The following is a 19283-nucleotide window of genomic DNA, read 5'->3' on the forward strand; positions in this document are numbered from 1 at the left end:
GAGAGGAGAGGAGAGAGGAGAGGAGAGGAGAGGAGAGGAGAGGAGAGGAGAGGAGAGGAGAGGAGAGGAGAGGAGAGGAGAGGAGAGGAGAGGAGAGGAGAGACCAGGCACTTGCAAGGCAGACAGGGTTAGTGGAACGTTTTGTGAACCATGTACCACATTAGCATGTTGTGAGTATCTATCTCACAGGATGTCTTAGTTACAGTTTCCATTGTTGCAATAAAACACCGTGACCGGCAGGCAGCTTGAAGAGAAAGGGTTTATTTGGCTTACACTTCCATATCACGATTCATCATGAAGGTATTCAAGACAGGAACTCAAGCAGAACAGGGTTCTGGAAACAGGACCTGATGCAGAGCCATGGAGGAGTGCAACTTACTGGCTTGCTCCTTGTGGCTTGCTCAGCCTGCTTTCTTATAGAACCCAGACCACCAGCTCAGGATGGTACTACCCACAATGGGCTGGGCCCTCCCACATCAATCACTAATTAGGAAAAAGACTTACAGGATTGTCTTCAACCTGATATTATGGAGGCATTTTCTTAATTGAGGTTCCCTATGACTTTAGCTTGTATCAAATTAACATAAAACTATCCAGCACACAGGACATAAATGATACAGAGCTTCATGACTCTGAACTAAATTGACACTTCTTAGGCTTTGAAGTCTTTGTTACAGAGTATGTAGCCAGTGTTTCATGGCAATCTGGTCATGTGATACAGAATGAAAGAGCTAAATTGGGGTTGGGGATTTAGCTCAGCGGTAGAGCACTTGCCTAGCATGCGCAAGGTCCTGGGTTCGGTCCCCAGCTCCGGGGGGGGGGGGGAGAAAGAGCTAAATATAACTCCTCCTACAACCCCGAAAGCCTCTCTGCACTGTGGGGCTCAAGTGTCCTTTGAAGCGCCTCTCGGGGTGGGTCCTGACCACAGGGAGGGTCAAGACAAGATAATGCCTCTTGGTAATCCCTGGAAACAAGTTTTGGGCCACAGTCAGCATTTTTTTTTTCAGAGCTGGGGACCGAACCCAGGGCCTTGTGCTTGCTAGGCAAGCGCTCTACCACTGAGCTAAATCCCCAACCCCACAGTCAGCATTTATTATCACTAACAGTGAATGTGCTGACCAGGATATAAGCAGACCATGGACATATTTGCCCTTGTTTAAATCATTGCTCGATTTCTGAAACATTTATAAATTAAAATTTCATTTTCTTCACGCTCACAAAACGAACTGATGTGAGAAATCACATGAGAAGTGTCTTATCAGCCTCTCCCTTACGAACAGGAAGTACGCTCAAGCCCAGGTTGAGTTTGGAGCCTCCAGCCTGCTCTGAATCTGTGAGAGGGACCAAGGCTGCAGAGCTGCAGATCTGGTGCTCCCTTTGAGAGTTGTCTTCATTGGGATTTCCATGCTGTGAGGAGACACCATGACCAAGGCAACTCTTATAAAGGACAACATTTGATTGAGGCTGGCTTACAGGTTCAGAGGTTCAGTCCATTATCACCATGATGGGAAACAGGGAAGCATCCAGGCAGATATGGTGATGGAGAAGGAGCTGAGAGTTCTACATCTTGATCCACAGACAGCAGAAGGGGACTAGGTTCCACAACTGGGCAGAGCTTGAGCATAGGAGACCTCAAAGCCCAACCCCACATCAACACACTTTTTCCAACAAGGCCACACCTCCTTCCATGAAAAGACTTACCTCGTAGCCAGTATGCAAAAGAAAAGGGAGGGGAGCTAGGCTTGGTGGCTGTGCATTTAGTCTCAGCACTGGAGAAGCCAAGGCAGGTGGATCTGTGTGAGCTTGAGGGCAGACTCCTCTACATAGAGAGTTCCAAGACAACCATGACTAAATAGAGACTCTGCCCCCCACCTCAACAAAAAAGGAAAAAGGAAGGAGAAAGGGGGAGCAGTTCCACATTTCCTTCAAGAGCACATCTCCAATAACCTAAGAGTTCTCACTAGGACCTCTTAAAGTTTTACAATCTCCAAGGGACAACTCTGGGACCTTTAACCTGGACCTTTGAGGGCACTCCAGATCCAAGCACACACCCTGGCAGACCATGTAGAGTTCTTCCAGTTTGAGATGACACAGGCATAGCTTTCATCTTGTAGATTGGCAACTGCTCTTAGTGCATTATTTTTTCATAATGGATGAAAGTTCTAGAAGCATATTCTGAAAGAGATTTCAAAAAATAGACTCAAAAGGACTTGTGTAATCAACTCTGCCTGTTCACTTGGAGTTCTGTGTTACAAACAGCAGGGATCCAAAGCCTGCTCCACAGAGTAGCTCTGTGCAGTTCCTGAGGTGAGTGTGAGTCATGGAGATGATTCCGTCTGCTAACCTTAGTAGGAACACCTTGAATCCTACCTGCAACTGTCCCGTTCTTTACCATGGTTGTTTGTCCAAATTCGGCCTAAAACAAATGTCAGCCTGTTCTTAAACCCCATTACAACTGTTCAATGACCCAGATCTTCACAGGGGAATGTGTCAGGTCCAAAAGGAACTCAGGACCAATGGCTGTGATGCCTATTAGCATACCAAAGCACATGGTGGCTTCCAGGCCTTCTAGGTATCACCAATACCAAATACAGGTTGCTCTTTTCAGCTCTTCTCACCCCATCTGTACCCTAAACATCAGCTCATGGCTTTCTTTCCCTCCCTCATCTTCTCATTCCCTTGGAACCCTGTCATGCCAGCTACGTTCTCTCTTGACCCATCTCTCTTCTATCTTCCCCTTTTGGCCTCCTCTTCTTGTTCCTGTCTCATGGTCTCCTTTGCCTGCGTTCTCTTTGTCGTCTTCTCTCACTCTTCCTGTCTCTCTCCTCTCAAGGCCCAGTCAAGTCTGTGGGCCATGTTCCTCATACTTCCCTCTCTATGCCCTGAACTGTTCTAGATGCATCTGGCTCTACCATCCCTCATATCTACACCTCACCAAAGCTGGGATTGCACATGCGATTTGCCATTACAGCTTTTATATGTGTATTGGATCAGAACTCTGCATTTTACCAACTGACCCATCTTCCCAGCACTCTGCCATCATGTGCATGTGCACAAACACATATTTTTCATGTTGCAATTGCTTAATTAGCTGTTCTGTTTTACAGAACCTATCCAGTGGTAAGAAAAGGCATTAGCTGGTAAAACACAAGTCTGATATGGTGGCTGGCTGCAGCTCCTGTTAACCACTACATGTTATGAACACATCGGTAATCAGGAGAACATTGATTGGTATGCATCCAATTCCCCAGCGAAACTTGTCTTTAATGAAAGCAGTATTAATACTGTGGGTTTTAGTGCTCTTAGAGCCATCTCTTAAGTAATACTTGCCATCCTGTCTAACGGGGGCTACCATAATGTATGTTTTTACCAAGTAGGCTATCTCTTCAGCTCTGCTTCTGGTCCTTTGTTGGTTCTGCAGTCCCTCATCACAAGGCCTTCATGCCCATCTCTCTGGCCATCCCTGTCTCTACATCTCTCATCCTCCTCTGTGCCCTGGACACTCACAGCTGCTCCTCTAGAGAGCCTGGCTGTTAGGGTTTGCATGCCCTGCGTTTTTAACAGTACAGCCTTCTTCCAGTCCTCTCAGCTCTGAAGAAAATTTTTTCAAGATTCAGTTCACAATGACTTCACCTATAAGTGTCCCCAGCCCACAGTTGTAGAAGCATCTGCTCCTTCCACAGACCCCGTGACACTGAGACAAGCAGACCCCTTGACATTACCCTTCTCACTGAGACAGAACTTTCACCGGTCTCATCTCCACAACTACACTTTGAGACTTTCAGCAGAAGAAATCGTATTTTAACCATACCATACATCACGTATAATCACGGTTAGTATCATTTTTCTTTTAAAAATCTATTTTCATTTTATGTGCATTGGTGTTTTGCCTGCGTGTGTGTGTGTGTGTGTGTGTGTGTGTGTGTGTGTGTGTGTGTAAGGGTGTCAGATCTTAGAGTTACAGACAGTTGTGAGCTGCCATATGGATTCTAGGATCTGAACCCAGGTCCTCTGGAAGAGCATTCAGTTCTCTTTACTTAGTAAGACATCTCTCCAGCCCCATAGTTAATGTTTCTATAAATTTATTTTATTAACAAATGATTATTACATATTATTATTATTCACTTCAATTATTTATTACTCAATTATTAATTAAATGGGTTTAACTGAATGTAATAAATGGATGATTTGAATTTTTCAAAAATTATTTTCTCTCTCAAACCACCTCTCTTTTAATACACATATACATATGTCCCACATATGATAAAAGGAGAAGAGACAGAGGGTGAATCAACATGGCTGCTTTTACTTACCATCGATGCTCTGTGCCCAGTGGCTGATGGCAGAGGTGATGGGCTGTTTTCCCCATGTGGAAAATCCAAGCAGGAGCTATTCAGAGACCTCGAGCTTCCTGAGTCACTATGCTGTTGTCCCTTTTCTGATATCAGCCTCGATAGAAAGCTGGCCTTGCGACTACCTGGGCCTAATCTGTCTGTCCATACTCCACTCTCTCTTGCACTGCCATCGCTGCCTTGGAAGTGACTCTGGCGATCTGTGAGAGGTTTCCCTGAAACTTCTGGGCCCTGGGATCGCTCCCAGGTTTCTAACACAGATGATGGACGGTGTTGAGAAGCTGTCATTGTACCTAACCAGGACTGAGACATTACATTCTTGGGGCAAACGATGGAATGGCATGGTTGCTGTCCCGGGTGCTGAATTCTGGCGCTGCGCTCATGTGGACATGGACTATGGACATGGAGCTGTTCACTGTTCTCAACTCTCTCAGCCCAGCCTCTTTTGCCACAGGAAACATCTACCTCAAGTTGCCTGGGATGTGGAATTTGCCACACGCTTTTAGACCTTGGTATGTTGACACGGATGACTTGCTGTTTATTGTTGGCTTGAAGTAGTGAGACTCTTTCAGGTAAAGAAGAACAAACCATACACTGCTGGGCCCCTGAGTAGTTGGTTGAATGGAACGGGGGGCCTGTTTCATTCTCAGTGTTCCCACTGCTGGATTTGCCATCGAGTGCCCTCATGATCTTCCTGATGCCGAGATGAAATATCTCCAGAATATTGAGTAACAAGGAGATGGCTGCAATGCTGTGCATGAAGAGCATGAAAATGGTCTTCTCTGTGGGCCTGGATACAAAGCAGTCCACTGCGTTGGGGCAAGGGGCTTGTGTGCACTTGTAAATAGGGTGCATTTGGAACCCATAGAGAATATATTGGCCTATCATGAACCCTACCTCTAGCACAGATCTGGTCAAGATGTGTAAGACGTAGGTGCGCAGGAGACACCCTTTCAGAGGGACTTTATGAATCCTCTTCTGCTCCTCGAGTCTCCTCAGCTCCCTCTCAACCCTTTGTTGCTCCTCCAAGTCAAGATCTGGGTTCTCCATCTGGGCTTTGAGGTATAACTTCTTCTTCTGCCTTTGTTTCTCAAAGTCCCTGAGTCTATAGAGTGCATGGCCCATATACACCAAAGAAGGGGAAGACACAAAGATGATCTGCAAAACCCAGAATCTGATCAGAGAGATAGGGAAAGCATCATCATAACAGATATTGCTGCAACCAGGCTGCTGGGTGTTGCAGGCAAAGGAGGACTGCTCGTCATCCCAGACATCCTCAGCAGCAACACCAAGTACCAGCATTCGGAAGATGAAGAGGATAGTCAGCCAGATTTTCCCCACTATAGTGGAGTGGGAGTGGACTTCCTCTAGGATGCCACCCAGTAAATTCCAATCTCCCATGGCGAGGATTTCACATCTGCAATATACAGAGGGCAAGAAGGTTGATAAAACCGGGGGATGTCACTTATAAAGGCACATGATCGTGAGCAGCACAGAGTCTTTGCTTCAGTCAACACAACTCTGGATACTGACTTCATAGTTGAAGAAACTGGAATATTCCGAGGAGTATCAGTTTCTGAACAAAACACTAACCCTATAATCTAACCCAATTTCCTTCCTATCCTTTTCTCAGCCACAAGCAGCTCCCTTTCATTCCAGGATACCCATTAGTTTCCATCTTTGTACAATGTATTCCACAGTCTTGCTTACTTTTCTACTCATTCGAGAGGCCTATTTATCTCACTTCTAGCACGGTCTTAAGACTCAAATACTCTAGAAACTTTCTCTAAGCAGGCCAACCTCCACTTACTCTTCCCATTCCTAAGCTTCCGCAATCACACTTCTGGCATTTAGCCTAGAAGAATTTTGTGAGGTTTGCATTTTCTGTCTCACTTCCTGAAAAGATGAACCCCCTGCAAGTAAAGTCTCTCCATGGTATCTGGGTCTCTCTATACAAAAGGTATAAATATGTCCCCTTGAGTCTTCCACTGAATTAACTATCAACAGTGAAAGCAAAGTAGGATCTTCTCATATATCACACATGGCTATCATTGTAAGATAAAGGACACATTAAGAGAAACCAGCTGTGCTGCAGAGATAGCTCAGTGGTTAAGAGCACTGACTGCTCTTCCAGAGGTCCTGAGTTCAATTCCCAGCAACCATGTGGTGGCTCACAACTATCTGTAATGGGATCTGATGACCTCTTCTGGTGTGTCTGAAGACAGCAACAGTGTACTCATATACGTGAAATAAATAAATCTTCAGGGAAGGAGGGAGCGGGAGAGGGAGAGGGAGAGGGAGAGGGAGAGAGGGAGAGGGAGAGGGAGAGAGAGAGAGAGAGAGAGAGAGAGAGAGAGAGAGAGAGCAAGTAAATCCTTGGAAAGTGTTTCAGATCAAGGCAGTGATAATGTTGAGGCAGCCACTAAGACACATTTGGAAAGCCATGTCTTTCTTGGTTTTTCAGGACCTTTCCTCTGCATAACAGCCACAGCTGTCCTAGAATTCACTTTGTATAGCAGATTGGTCTTGAACTCACAGAGATTTGCCTGCCTCCCAAGTGCTAAAATTAAAGGGTTGTGTCACCATGTCTTGTGTCTTTATGGAATTCTTGCAAACTTGGAGAAGTTAATATAAACTGTTTCTCTAGAAGGCTTGGAGTCTAGAAAAGAGTCAAGGCATAAGTGTCATACACAGTTACTTTGTTTATCCTGGAAAAATTATGCTTTTCAAGGTTCAATAAGTCAAAACACTGTCTTAGGGTTTCCGTGTCTGCTATAAAAATGCCATGACCAAAAAGCAACTTGGAAGGAAAGGGTTTGTTTATTCAGCTTATATTTCCAGATTGTAGCCCATGATTGGAAAAAGTCAGGACAGGAACTCAAGCAGGGCTGGAACCTGGAAGCAGGAGCTGATAAAGAAGCAATGGAGGGGTGCTGCTTACTGACCTGCCTTTCATGGCTTGCTCAGCCTGCTTTCTGATTGAACTGAGGACCATCAGCCCTGGAATGGCACCATCCACAATGCACTTGGCCCTCCCCTGATCAATCACTAAGATAATGCCTTACAGCCAAATCTTATGGAGGCATTTTTTTCTCAACCAAGTTTCCCTCCCCTCAGACAGCCCTAGTTTGTGTGTCAAGTTAGCACAAGACTTGCCAGCACAGTAAGCTAAAGATTTCTAATATGGGGAAGACTTCCAGATATGAAAATCAGAGAGGAAAATATAATTAAGTTGAAGTAGACAATTGTAAGGAGCAAACAAAAGAAACGTATTTTAAGTACTACCATTTTGCTTTCAGATTCCATTTAATCATAAGGAGAAGCTAAATTCAAGGCGTCAAGCTCTAGGGGAGCTTGAGACTTCCCAAAAGCTGAACAGCTTCTGATACAAACAGTTGTCTGAGTCCAGACATCTCAGGAACATCTTATAAGGAGACAGATGTCTGAGTTTCACTTCTCCATCTTGCTGGAGAGTTCCAGCAAGTTCATGTTCCTAGGCCTAGAATCGAACCCCTATCCCACCTGTCCAGTGTTTTCTTTTTTTTTTTTTTTTTTTTTTTTGGTTCTTTTTTTCGGAGCTGGGGACCGAACCCAGGGCCTTGCGCTTCCTAGGTAAGCGCTCTACCACTGAGCTAAATCCACAGCCCCTGTCCAGTGTTTTCTTAAACAATAAAGAATATAGAAATTGCTGTTATCTAACCTGAGGCACATAAATTATAAAAATATATAACCAATTGCCTGTTATACCATAATTGACTGTGTGCTGCTTGCCCAGTCCTTTGTCCCCTTGTCATTCTAAAATTCCAGCCTAGAGTCTAGGAGGGGACCTTGCTGCAAAAGCTGAATTAAAGGCCTTGAAGCCAGGTGCCCTGGGTACAGCCCGGTCCCTAACAGGTACTTCCTTGCCTAACCCAGCTTAACCTGTAATGTCAAAATACACCTGGATAACACACAGCCCCCCCTGCCCTGTGTTCCCAGCCTTTAAAAATGTGCACTCTCCCTTCTGGGAAGCAGTTCAGATCTTGAACTGGCCACCTCCCTGAGCACCCAGAAAACAAAGTTTCCGTCTGTCTCTGAAGTGAGTGTTCTCTGCTTCCACCCCGAAACCAACAACAATGGCACGATTTTTAATGTTTGAATCCATCTCTCTAATATTTCCTGAAGTGCTACCTCTACCTAGGCATTATCTCAGAAGCCACAAACTCAACCACAGTCGTGGTGTATCTGAGGTGTGGAACACACACATTGGGATTTCACCTGAAAAACCAACAGGAATTGGAAAGTCACTATCATTCCTCACATAAATTAATCCATAAGTCATTGTAAGACTTCCAATCACTGAATAAAATAAAATGCCATAAATGTACACATATGTGCATGTGGATGTAAGAGCTATGTGATTGTATGAGCATATATATGAGTATATGTGTGTGTATATATGTGTGTGTATGTATGTATGCATGTATGTATGTATGTATGTATGTATATGTATGTATGTATGTATGTATGTATGTATGTATGTATGTGTAGGAGCATGGGAAGGAAGTCCAGGAGTATAGATACAGGAAGAATTAGAAGGGAGGGAAAAGAGGCAGAAAATAGGTAAAAAAGTAAGAAAAGGGATGACAGATTTCTAAGAAAATATGACTGGGGCTGGAAGGACGGCTTTGGCTTTGGTTACGACTGGAATGGTTATGCTTCCGAGCACCCACACGGTAGATTACAACCATTCATAACTCCAGTTTCAGGAGATGCAACTCTCTCTTCTGACGGCTTCATGTACCAATCATGGAAGAGCTACACAGACATACATCCAAGCAAAACACATAAAATACACCCTTTTTATAAAGGAAGATACGATTTTATTTAGTTAAACATTCACGTAAACTTCTCCTGTTCTCATACATACCTATGAAGGAAATTTTAAATAGGATTGTCTCAGTTAGGATTTCTATTGCTGCAGTAAACCACCATGACCAAAGTGCAAGTTGAGGGAAAAGGGGACAATGTGCCTTACACTTCCATTATCACTGACCATCATCACAGGAAGTCAGAACTCAAACAAGGTAGGAACCTGGAGGCAGGAGCTTGCGTAGAGGCCACAGAGAGGTGCTGCTTAGTGGCTTTCTCTCCATGCCTTGCGCAGTCTGCTTTCTTACACAACCCAAGACCATCAGTCCAGGGATAGCCCCCAACCAATCACTAATTAAGAAAATGCCTTATAGGCCTGCTACAACCTCATCTCTTCTGGAGAGATTTTCCCAATTGAGGTTCCCTCCTCTCAGATGACCCCAGCTTGGATCAAGTTGACATAAAACTATCCAGTTCAAGAACTAAGAAAGTAAATGCTTCTTATAATTTGATGAGTTTTGTTTTGAGGCATAAGTCTTACTATACCGCTCAGACTGGCGAAAGAAAGAAAGAAAGAAAGGAAAAGAGAAAGAAAGAAAGAAAGAAAGAAAAAAAGAAAGAAAGAAAGGAAGAAAGAAAGAAAGAGAGAAAGAAAGAAAGAAAGAAAGAAGAGAGAGAGAAAGAAAGAAGAGAGAAAGAGAGAGAAAGAAAGAAAGAAAAGAAAAGAAAAAGAAAAAAAAAGAAATTCTCCTGCCTTAACTTCCCAAGTGTTAGACTTTCAAGCATGAACCATAGCACTGTCTACCTCACAAAATTTGGAAAAAATTAGAACATTTTAATAGTTCATTCTATATATTTGCGAGATATTCAAAATGTTAAATAAGATTGTAGAGATTTTTAAATTTAATTTATATTAATTTAAATATAAGTTAAATTATATTTATATATCTCATATGTTTAAGTAATAATTTCTTAAGCTTGATCCTATCTAAGTTAAGGTGTTTTGTGTAATTAGTCTTCTAAAAATGTATAAAATATTCGGTTTCATTTTTAGTCTGTATTTTGACATCCTAAAATATATATGCTTAATTTTGTCACTATTTTAAATGTGAAAATTGTTTTTTAAATAGAAAAGAAATTTTTTTCTGAGGTTCTCAAGAAATCACAGTAAACTGACACCAGTGTGAAATAACAAGGTCGTGTGCAAAAGTTGTTCTAAGTTCCCTAAAAAGAACTTCCTACCAACTACAGTGAACTGACTACAGACCCTTAAATCATTCTGGCTTGTTGACTAACAAATGCCAATTTAGCATCTCCTGTTTGATAAGCTAACCGTCCTTGCTGCCCAGAGATTTTAGATTGTTTCTTTCTATCCCACAAGGGATCTCTTATACATTTCTCATAATCAGCCCAGCCTGCCCATTTATCACTTACCTTAAAGTCAGACCAGAAAATTCCACTGGAGTTTGCAGGACCTTCAAGTTGCACCATGTGTGGCTGTTTAACAGAACAGCTGCTTCTGCTGCTGCCTGCTGGTACAAAGGCTCCGGTCAGGTGGCTGTGGGGCTCTAATTCAAAATGAACACGGCAGTTTCCATCAATGTAGTCTGACCTAGTTGCCACTCCCATCCTCCAACTAAAACTGTCCTTTGCTAATCTGCGACTTTCTTGTAGCATTTGTTTAGTTGATACCATGTTAGGACACCTTCTGGTAGACCTCATTCGGAAACAAAGAGTAAAACAGATAATAGTCGTCACTTTTTGTTTGTGAATTTGATTTGAGTTGAGTATATTTCTGTAGTTCATTGATTGCTCTGGAAATCAACACTCGCAGATCAATAAGCCGTGTCCAGTTTCATAGCTGCCTGGGGTGAATCTGGCCTCATCAAATGTGAGCAAAAATGAGTGGAGTGACAATCAGACCTAAAGCTATGCCATGCTAAAATGCGAAGCATCTGCAAGGCAGGATCAACACTTATACATCAGAGGGGAGTTGAGCCTGTGTACAGTGCATTCTAGTGAGAGTCCATTAGACTATGATACATGGCTCGGGAAATACTTTTCTTTTTTTTTTTTTTTTTTTTTTTTTTTGGTTCTTTTTTTTCGGAGCTGGGGACCGAACCCAGGGCCTTGCGCTTCCTAGGTAAGCGCTCTACCGCTGAGCTAAATCCCCAGCCCCAATACTTTTCTCTATATAGAGATTACGGGAAAACTAAGAGTATCCTCAGAGCCCACATCCGATTTTAGAAGAGAACTAGAATTCCAGAAAGTTCAAATAACTTGCAGAAAATCAGGAACTAGTTTCTCTAATTCGTAATCCACAGCATCTTTAATAGTCATATTGTAAGAGTATATCATCTTACTGTAACATTGAATGGACTGACAGTACTGTTAGGTCTCAAAGAAACCTGAGACAAAAGGCTAACTGAGGAGCCTATGTAACATATCAAAGCAGATGCTGGCAACCAGGCTCTCAGTGAGTACCTATAGCACAGTCCTGGCTCTTCAGCACCTCTCTCCTCTATCCCTGGGGTCAGTTGAATATGCTTGGCCCAGGGAGTGACACTACTTGAAGGTGTGGCCTTGTTGGAGTAGGTATGGCCTTGTTAGAATAAGTGTGCCATTGTGGGTGTGGGCTTTAATACCCTCTTCCTAACTTCCTGGAAATCAGTCATCTGTTTGACATTGGAACAAGATGTTGACCTCTCGGCTCCTCTTGTGCCATGCCTGCCTGGGTGTTGCCATGCTTCTGCCTTGATGATAATGGACTGAACCTCTGAACCTGTAAGCCAGCCTCAATTAAATGTTGTCCTTTACAAGAGTTGCCTTGGTCATGGTGTCTGTTCACAGCAGTAAAACCCTAACAAAGACAAACTCCAACCTAACCCTCTCCAGCTCTTGACCTTGGCTTCCACCCCATTTTAATTGGGGCTCTCTAGGGTAGCAAATTTTATAGAATGAATCTATCATCCATCTGCCTACCTACCTATTCATTTATATATCTGTATCTATCTCTATATATATTCGCTTATATCTCTATGTCTATATATCTATATGTATGTATCTATATTCATCTATATGTATCTTTATCTATGTACCTATCTTTAGATATATAATCTGTATATGGATTATATTTATATAAATGTTGAGAGAGAGAGGAAGAGGGGGAGAGAGAGAGAGAGAGAGAGAGAGAGAGAGACACTACGGTCTGAAGGCTGCAGTCCAGCTAATCCAACAATTGCTGACTGTGAACAGAAAGTCCAAAAATTCAGTAATGGCTCAGTCCAAAGGCTGGATATCTTGGATTGTCATCAGTATGCACTGGTATCTGAAAGAAGAAGGCTCCAATGCCAAGAAAGGAATGGGTGCGCTTGCAACAGCTTCCTTCTTTTATGTCCTTATAGAGGATTCTAGCAGAAGGTGTGGTCCAGTTCTTCCTGCCTCAAGATCCAGATCAAAGGTTCAGTCTAGAAGTGGATTCTCCTACTTCAAACCAAGCAGAAAAACCTCTCACATGTGTGCCCTCCATTTGTGAATTGAAGTTCATTCCAGATATAGTCAAGTTGACAACCAAGACTAGCCATCACACACACACACACACACACACACACACACACACACACCCCAGTTTCTTTTTTCGTATAAAACCCAGACATTTTGGCTGCATTCTTTTTTTTTAGCCTTTTCTTGGCTCCTCTCTTCATCCATTTGCCTTCTCTCCTCTTCCCTCTCTCTTCTCCCCTCTCATGGCCTGGTTTATTCTGCTGGCCATGCTCAGTCTGGACTCTTCCAGATGTCTCTGGCTGTGCTCTCCCTCATATCTACAACAAAAATCTTCTCCTAAACCATACCTAAGAACTCATTTTCTCATTTTCATTCAAACACTAGAACCCACAATGGCTCTATACCATAGCTCTGAGATACATTCCTAAGCATGGACTTTTCCAGATAAAATGTTGAACTAAATGTAAAATCACTGATATTCCTTAAGTACTACTTGCCTATCCTATTTTGTTTTGCTTTGTTTACATAAAAGATGACAATGAAAGATAAATTGCTAAGGAGTCACATTGTTTTCTTCTTTATTGAAAATAGTTTTTCACACAATGTATCCTGATTGTGTTTTCCCCTTCCTCTATTCTTTCCAATTTTCCCTATTTCCCTCCAGTCTAGATCCACTACCTTTCTGTGTCTCAGTAGAAAAAAAATGGGCTTCTGAGGAATAATAATAATATTATAATATGGTAAGACAAACATCAGAATAAGACAAAACCAACGAACAGAAAAAAGACAGCCCAGGAAAAGGCACAAGAAGCAGATTTAGATTCAGAGACTCACTATCTTATTATGATCTGTGAAGACCTCTGCATGCTGCCTCAGTCTCTGAGCTCCTATGTGCATCCACACTGTTGTATTTTAAAAGCCTTGTTTCTTGGTAATGTCAGTGCCTTCTGCCTCTTACACTCTCTGCCTTCTCTTCTTCAGGGTTCCCTGAGCTGTGAGGGGAAGAATTTGATGGAGACATCCCATTTAGGACTGAATGTTCCTCCAAGGTCTCTCACTCTTTGCATAGTGTCTGCTTATAGGTCTTTGTATTTGTTCCCATCTGTTGAGGAGGAAGCTTTGAGGAGTCAAACTTCGCCTCAAGAACAGACAGACAGTCAGGAGAACTGAGTGAAAACATGCTATCTATGCGTACACTTATTTGAGTAGTAATGGGTCACTGTCCATGGAGATTTTGATATTTAATTATAAAATTTACAAGCAAAATTATGAGCTCCATACACTTAATGAATATATTCAGCATTGAAACATAAAAATTGTGACAGAACATGTCTTTAAACTCAACAATAGGGCAGCAGATACAGGCCAGTCTTAGGTCTGCTAGAGTTACATGATGAGACCATAACTCAGTAATAAATAAGTAAATAAATAAAATTGTTCATTTGTGCATAAATTAATCTGAAAAGAGATCAAGAGGTTCCTGGTGTGAACAGTCTCAAGGTGAGATTACCATATGAATAAGGAGGCAGGAAGGGCACTTGTGCAATGTATCTCTTTTGTATATACTCAAGAAAATAAATGCTCAAATTAGAAGACAAAATAAAGATTAACTATATATCTATTTATTTAATTCAAACTTTTGTTATGATCATAAAGCATCATTAAATTTCTTTGACCCTCACAGATAAGTCAATCTGACCAGTTCATCCTTGAAGACTTTTACCAACTGGGTGAATGCCATGAGGACAGAACAAAGACTGAAAGAAGACTACATCTCCAAAACCTCACAGCAATAGTAAGAAATAACATCCTGAGAAGGGTACTGTGCTGGTTTGAATGAGAATGGCCTTCATCAACTCAGATATTTGAATGCTTGGTCCCCAGTTACTGGAACTGTTTGGGAAGGATTAGGAGGTATGGTCTTGGTAGAGGCAATATATCAGTGGGGTGGGCTTTGAGGTTTAAAAGAAAAAAACACAGCCACTCCCAGTGACTCTGCCTTGTGGTTCTATCTCAAGATGTGAACTCACAGCAACTTCTCCAGTGCCATGCCTGCCCACCTGCTGCCATGCTGTCTGCCATGACAGCCCGAAACTATGAACCTCAAGTACATTCTTTCTCCTATAAGTTGCATTGGTTGTAGCATCTCATCATAGCAATAGAACAGTAACCAAGACAGTTGGTGAGGAAACACCAACTCCAAGAAGGAGAAACACAGCTGGACGTAGAACAGTGGTGAGTGAGAACTGTCGCCACGGAGAGCATCGAGTTTCGAATTTTCTGCTTCACTTCCACCAAGAGTGGTGCTGAATCTATGAGAGCTTCAGGCAAGCAAGCTCCAGAAAGTGAAAGGGGGTAGCAGAAAGATTAGAGACTGCATATATCTAAAGAGGAGGGAAAGGGGCAAAAGATGGAGAGAGCCAGGGAGACAGGTCAGTGGGTGAAAGCACTTGGAGAGGAAGCCTGACCCTACTGAGTTGTGGGGAGAACACACATGGTGGAAGGAGAGAACCAGCTCCTGCTGTCCTCTGACCTCTGCATACACTGTGGAGTAGATGTGCCGCACCCATACACACAGTGGTAGAGCACATGCACAGTAAGAAGAAATTTAAACAATGCAAAGACAAGGAATGCTTCTAAGCTGATTCATGGCACCAATACTTGGGTCTGGCTATAACGTAGTAGTAGAAGGCATGCTTAGCATGTGAGGGCCTGGGTTCCGGGTAAAAAGAATAAAAAATAAAATAAGATACATAAAATTGAATAAAATAAAATTAAATTGAACCAAGTTCACCCATAACTGAGACAGAAATTCCTTGAGAACAGAAGGGAATGTGTGCCCTCTGTGCAGCTGCATGTTTAACATTTATGGAGGTGGAAGACGGCATTAGAAGATACACATAAATCTCTAAGTCAAGTTAATGTAGTGCAGGGTGGGTACAGAAGAAAGAGGAAGGTGTTTTCCAGAAGCTCACTTGTGTTTGGGTCTTCACCAAAGCAATATTATTCAGGGGAACCCACAGTGAGAAAATAAAGTGTTACGGAAGAAATTTCATAAACTACCAAGTTCTCATGGTTTAGCAGATAACCGCTGTTAAATTGAAGAGTAGCTTTGCCGGTAATGGGAAAGCACAGCTGCGAAAAAAAATCTTGGTGACCAAGACTAACGCTTTTCAAAATATTTTTGCAACAGCATCTTGATTACGAAATGGTGGTGTGAGAAGTAAGTTTCTCCCATAGTCTCTGGCATTTCAAGATCATGGTGTTCCGATAGGTTGGAAGGTGTGGCCCTGCTGAATGCCCACCCCACTCCCCGTTTGCCCACTGTGCATCACTCTTTGTGTCTCGGATGTGAGCTCTCAGCTTTATGATCTTTCCACCATGCCTGCCTGCTGTCATGCCTCCCAGCCATGACAGACTTTTATGTCTCTGGAATTATAAGTCCAAAACACTCTTCCTTCTATAACTCACTTCCAGCCATGGGGTTTTGCCACTGTAATAGGAAACTAACTAACACAGAGCAATGGTGTGTTAAGATTTCCAACTCAGGCTGGAAGTGTGGTTGAGCAGTGAGGAGCACTCAGCAGTTGGCTGCGTTTCGGCTCAGGACTTGGGTTTGGTTTCCAGCACTCACCTTGTGCCTCAAAAACGTACTGAAGTTCAGTTTCCAGGAATTATATAGCCATTTCAGGTCTCCACAGCACTGCACTGTGCAGATTACATGCAGTGCAATTACATGTATAAGGACCTCAAAAACATTTCTAATTTAGCAACCTGGAGTCCCCTCTGCTCTGGTCTGCACACCAGGGTTCTGCAGTCTAGACAACTCCGTGAGTATTTTCCCACAAGGTGCCATGATGCTGAGGGCCTTGGTTGTTACTCATTTATTTTGATCTTTGAGAGACCAAATCTTTTGGGTTCAGACTCCACCTTAGAGAACCTGACCTAAGGTTAAGCTCAAGTTAACTAACAGGCTGGTACCCAGCACCAGTTTATACGTCACCCCCATAGACAAGACCTATGTCTAGCACCAATTTCTCAACAAATCTGCACCCCCAGGTTACAAGCCTGCCCCTGATACTTCGCTTCCTAATAACCACCAATCAGGAGGAAAGCAGAAGTTAAGTTTATGGTTTGGCTCCCAGGACCAGCCAATTATGTTAAAGGCCATAATGGCTCCCTTATCAGCATCTATAAATGCTTGCCTAAAACTAGGCTCAGGGCTCCACCTTCCTGCTGTGTCAGGGTTGGTGGGGAGCCCAAGCTGGAGCTTGAATAAAGAGAGTCTAATGCGATTGCATTGAAGTCAGCTCCTTAGTGGTCTTTTGGGGTTCACGAACGCTTCCTGGTACAACATCTTCACTGTGACAGGTGTTCCCTGATTAAGAAGAAGTCTAGGAAGAAGATGCTGTGACCCCTGTGTTTCCCAGCCTGATAAAGTGTCCTGAATTTGGAAGAAAGCAGCTTCTTGCAGAAAGACCTCCACTGGGTTCTAGGGCATTCGGGTGCAGCCTTCTGTTCTGTTCTGTTCTGTTCTGTTCTGTTCTGTTCTGTTCTGTTCTGTTCTGTTCTGTTCTGTTCTGTTCTCTGTTCTGTTGTCCCCAAGGGCTCATCAAACAGCAGCATCCAGAGAAAAAGAAAGAGGAGACAGAAATTGGAGCTGAAGAGACCCTAGACTTGGGACAAAGAGCAACTCGAAGGCTCCAGGCTCCACAAATGACAAAGTGCTTGAGGTTACAGAAAGAAGACTCATATTCTTGAGTCGTCTTGAGAGACTCAAGGTTGTGGGATTGATGGCTACTGGATTCAGGGTTCCTGGATTAACAGCTGCCAGATTCAGGGATGCAGGATTCATGGCTATATGATTCATGGTTTCTAGACCCATGGGGTCTAGATTCATGGCTACCACACTCAGGATTGCCAGATCCATGGTTTCTGGATTCACAGTTCCCAGATTCACAGCTGACAGATGTCCTCCTGATGAAGTGGCAGCACCTGCCACTCTTCCTCCTGGATGGAGTTTGATGTTGCCAAGAGGAAGCAACCAGTCCAGTGGGTGCTGAATTCCAAGCTTCAGAGTCATTGGGAGGAAGAAAAGGAGTGGGGGAAGGAGAGGGGGAGAGGAGAGGAAAAGGGGCAGGGACAGGGACAGGGACAGAGACAGGGACAGGGAGAGGATGATCCAGCGTGAGAAACACTGGCTAAGGTTAGGGAACCTGTAGCCAAGCAGGCCTGCTGAGGCCCCTAGGTTACCTGAGCAGAAAGCAGGAGGTCCCATAGAAGCAAAGCCAACAGCAGGTAGCTGGGTCATGGGGTCCCTGAAGGGTTAAGCCTAGTTTCCCAATAAGGATTGAGTCTTGGATGTCTGAAGCCCAGTGTGTCCTGTCCCTTCCTGTCTTTCACCCTAAGCCTGAGCCCCCTGTACAATGTCCACCCTAACCCCTTCCTTGCCTACTGCTTCAGTGGGGGATCCCAGAGCCCATGTCCCTGCCAGCTCCACAGACCTAAACCCCTTCCTCAGCCTTGGCTGAGATGACTGTATTTCCTCCCCAGAAGGGGTGGGATTAAACTTTTGACATTAAAATCTAGCTTTTGTCTCCTGCCCCAATGTAGCAAGACTGGCCATGTAAAAACTTTATCTGAACTCCTGCTTTAAGTCCTGAGCAGTGTGGTAAGGAATGCATTTTTAGGAGATAGTCAGACATACCTTGTAGGTCACAGTTTGTGCATAATCCTGCCCTTGTCACTCCCAATAATAAAACAAGTGCCCAGGTTTATGAAAACTAAACTAAGTCCTTCTGATTGTATCCAACAGAGTAGAAAATCCAAAGTGTACCTGGTGAATTTCTCTACCTCCTCCAACCCAGAATTCAACTGAGTTTGGAATATTCTAGATTCTACTAATGAAGGAAGAAAAAGACGGTTCCAAGACTGCGCGTTGCTCAAGGACACTAGGAAACCATTCAAAGTACCTTACAACTGAAGTTCAATAAATAAATTATAAATAAATATCTGGTTATTTTCTAAGGTAACAATTTTGTTTCGTGTTGAAAACCAAAAGAGAAATGGAAAGAAAGAAAGAAAGAAGGAAAGAAAGAAAGAAAGAAAGAAAGAAAGAAGGAAAGAAAGAAAGAAAGAAAGAAAGAAAGAAAGAAAGGAAGAAAGAAAGGAAGAAAGAAAGAGAGGAGAAAGAAAGAAAGAAATCTTTAGGGAGGGCTTAGCTGTTAAGGGCACTGGCTGCTCTTGCAGAGAAACAGAGTATTGTTCCTAGCACCCTCACTGCAGCTCACAACAACCTGTAGCTTCATCCCAAGGAATCTGATGTACTCTTTTGGTCTCTATAGCAAGAGGCATGCACATAGCACACACACACACACACACACACACACACACACACACACACACACACACACACATCACCACCACCACCACCACTGCCACTCATGATGGGAAAACAAATTTTTTTAAAAAAATCTGTTTCATGAAAAAAGTGTAGAGATAAACAGAGCAAATGTCACCATTGGTTTATTAAGCCCTTTCATACTTCTGTCTTGAGTGGGCAAGAAGACACATTTC

At 43.1% G+C, this 19283-nt stretch overlaps 1 protein-coding gene and 1 long non-coding RNA gene across 10 annotated transcripts; one reads left to right on the forward strand and one right to left on the reverse strand.

The window, feature by feature from the left end:
* Positions 1-241: 241 nt before the first annotated feature.
* Positions 242-17233, reverse strand: Gja10 (gap junction protein, alpha 10). 3 transcript variants are annotated; one of them, XM_087548851.1, is made up of 4 exons: positions 16342-17233; positions 10638-10771; positions 4314-5769; positions 274-2175 (listed from the first exon to the last, which is right to left on the reverse strand). In XM_087548851.1, exons 3-4 carry the CDS (start codon positions 5751-5753, stop codon positions 2137-2139), a joined length of 1479 nt encoding a protein of 492 aa, XP_087404977.1. In that variant the 5' UTR covers positions 5754-5769; positions 10638-10771; positions 16342-17233; the 3' UTR covers positions 274-2136.
* Positions 2190-18716, forward strand: LOC120102851 (uncharacterized). 7 transcript variants are annotated; one of them, XR_015620764.1, is made up of 4 exons: positions 2203-2307; positions 3684-3832; positions 14392-14502; positions 18523-18716. It is a non-coding gene; the product is annotated as an uncharacterized LOC120102851 (long non-coding RNA). The 7 variants fall into 7 exon arrangements; XR_015620767.1 differs by having other exon boundaries at positions 2213-2307; positions 3740-3832; XR_015620769.1 differs by lacking the exon at positions 3684-3832 and adding an exon at positions 13689-13756 and having other exon boundaries at positions 2225-2307.
* Positions 18717-19283: the final 567 nt, after the last annotated feature.

Source organism: Rattus norvegicus, chromosome 5 (assembly GCF_021556685.1).
Source record: "Rattus norvegicus strain SHRSP/BbbUtx chromosome 5, alternate assembly SHRSP_T2T, whole genome shotgun sequence".
Lineage (NCBI taxonomy): Eukaryota > Metazoa > Chordata > Mammalia > Rodentia > Muridae > Rattus > Rattus norvegicus.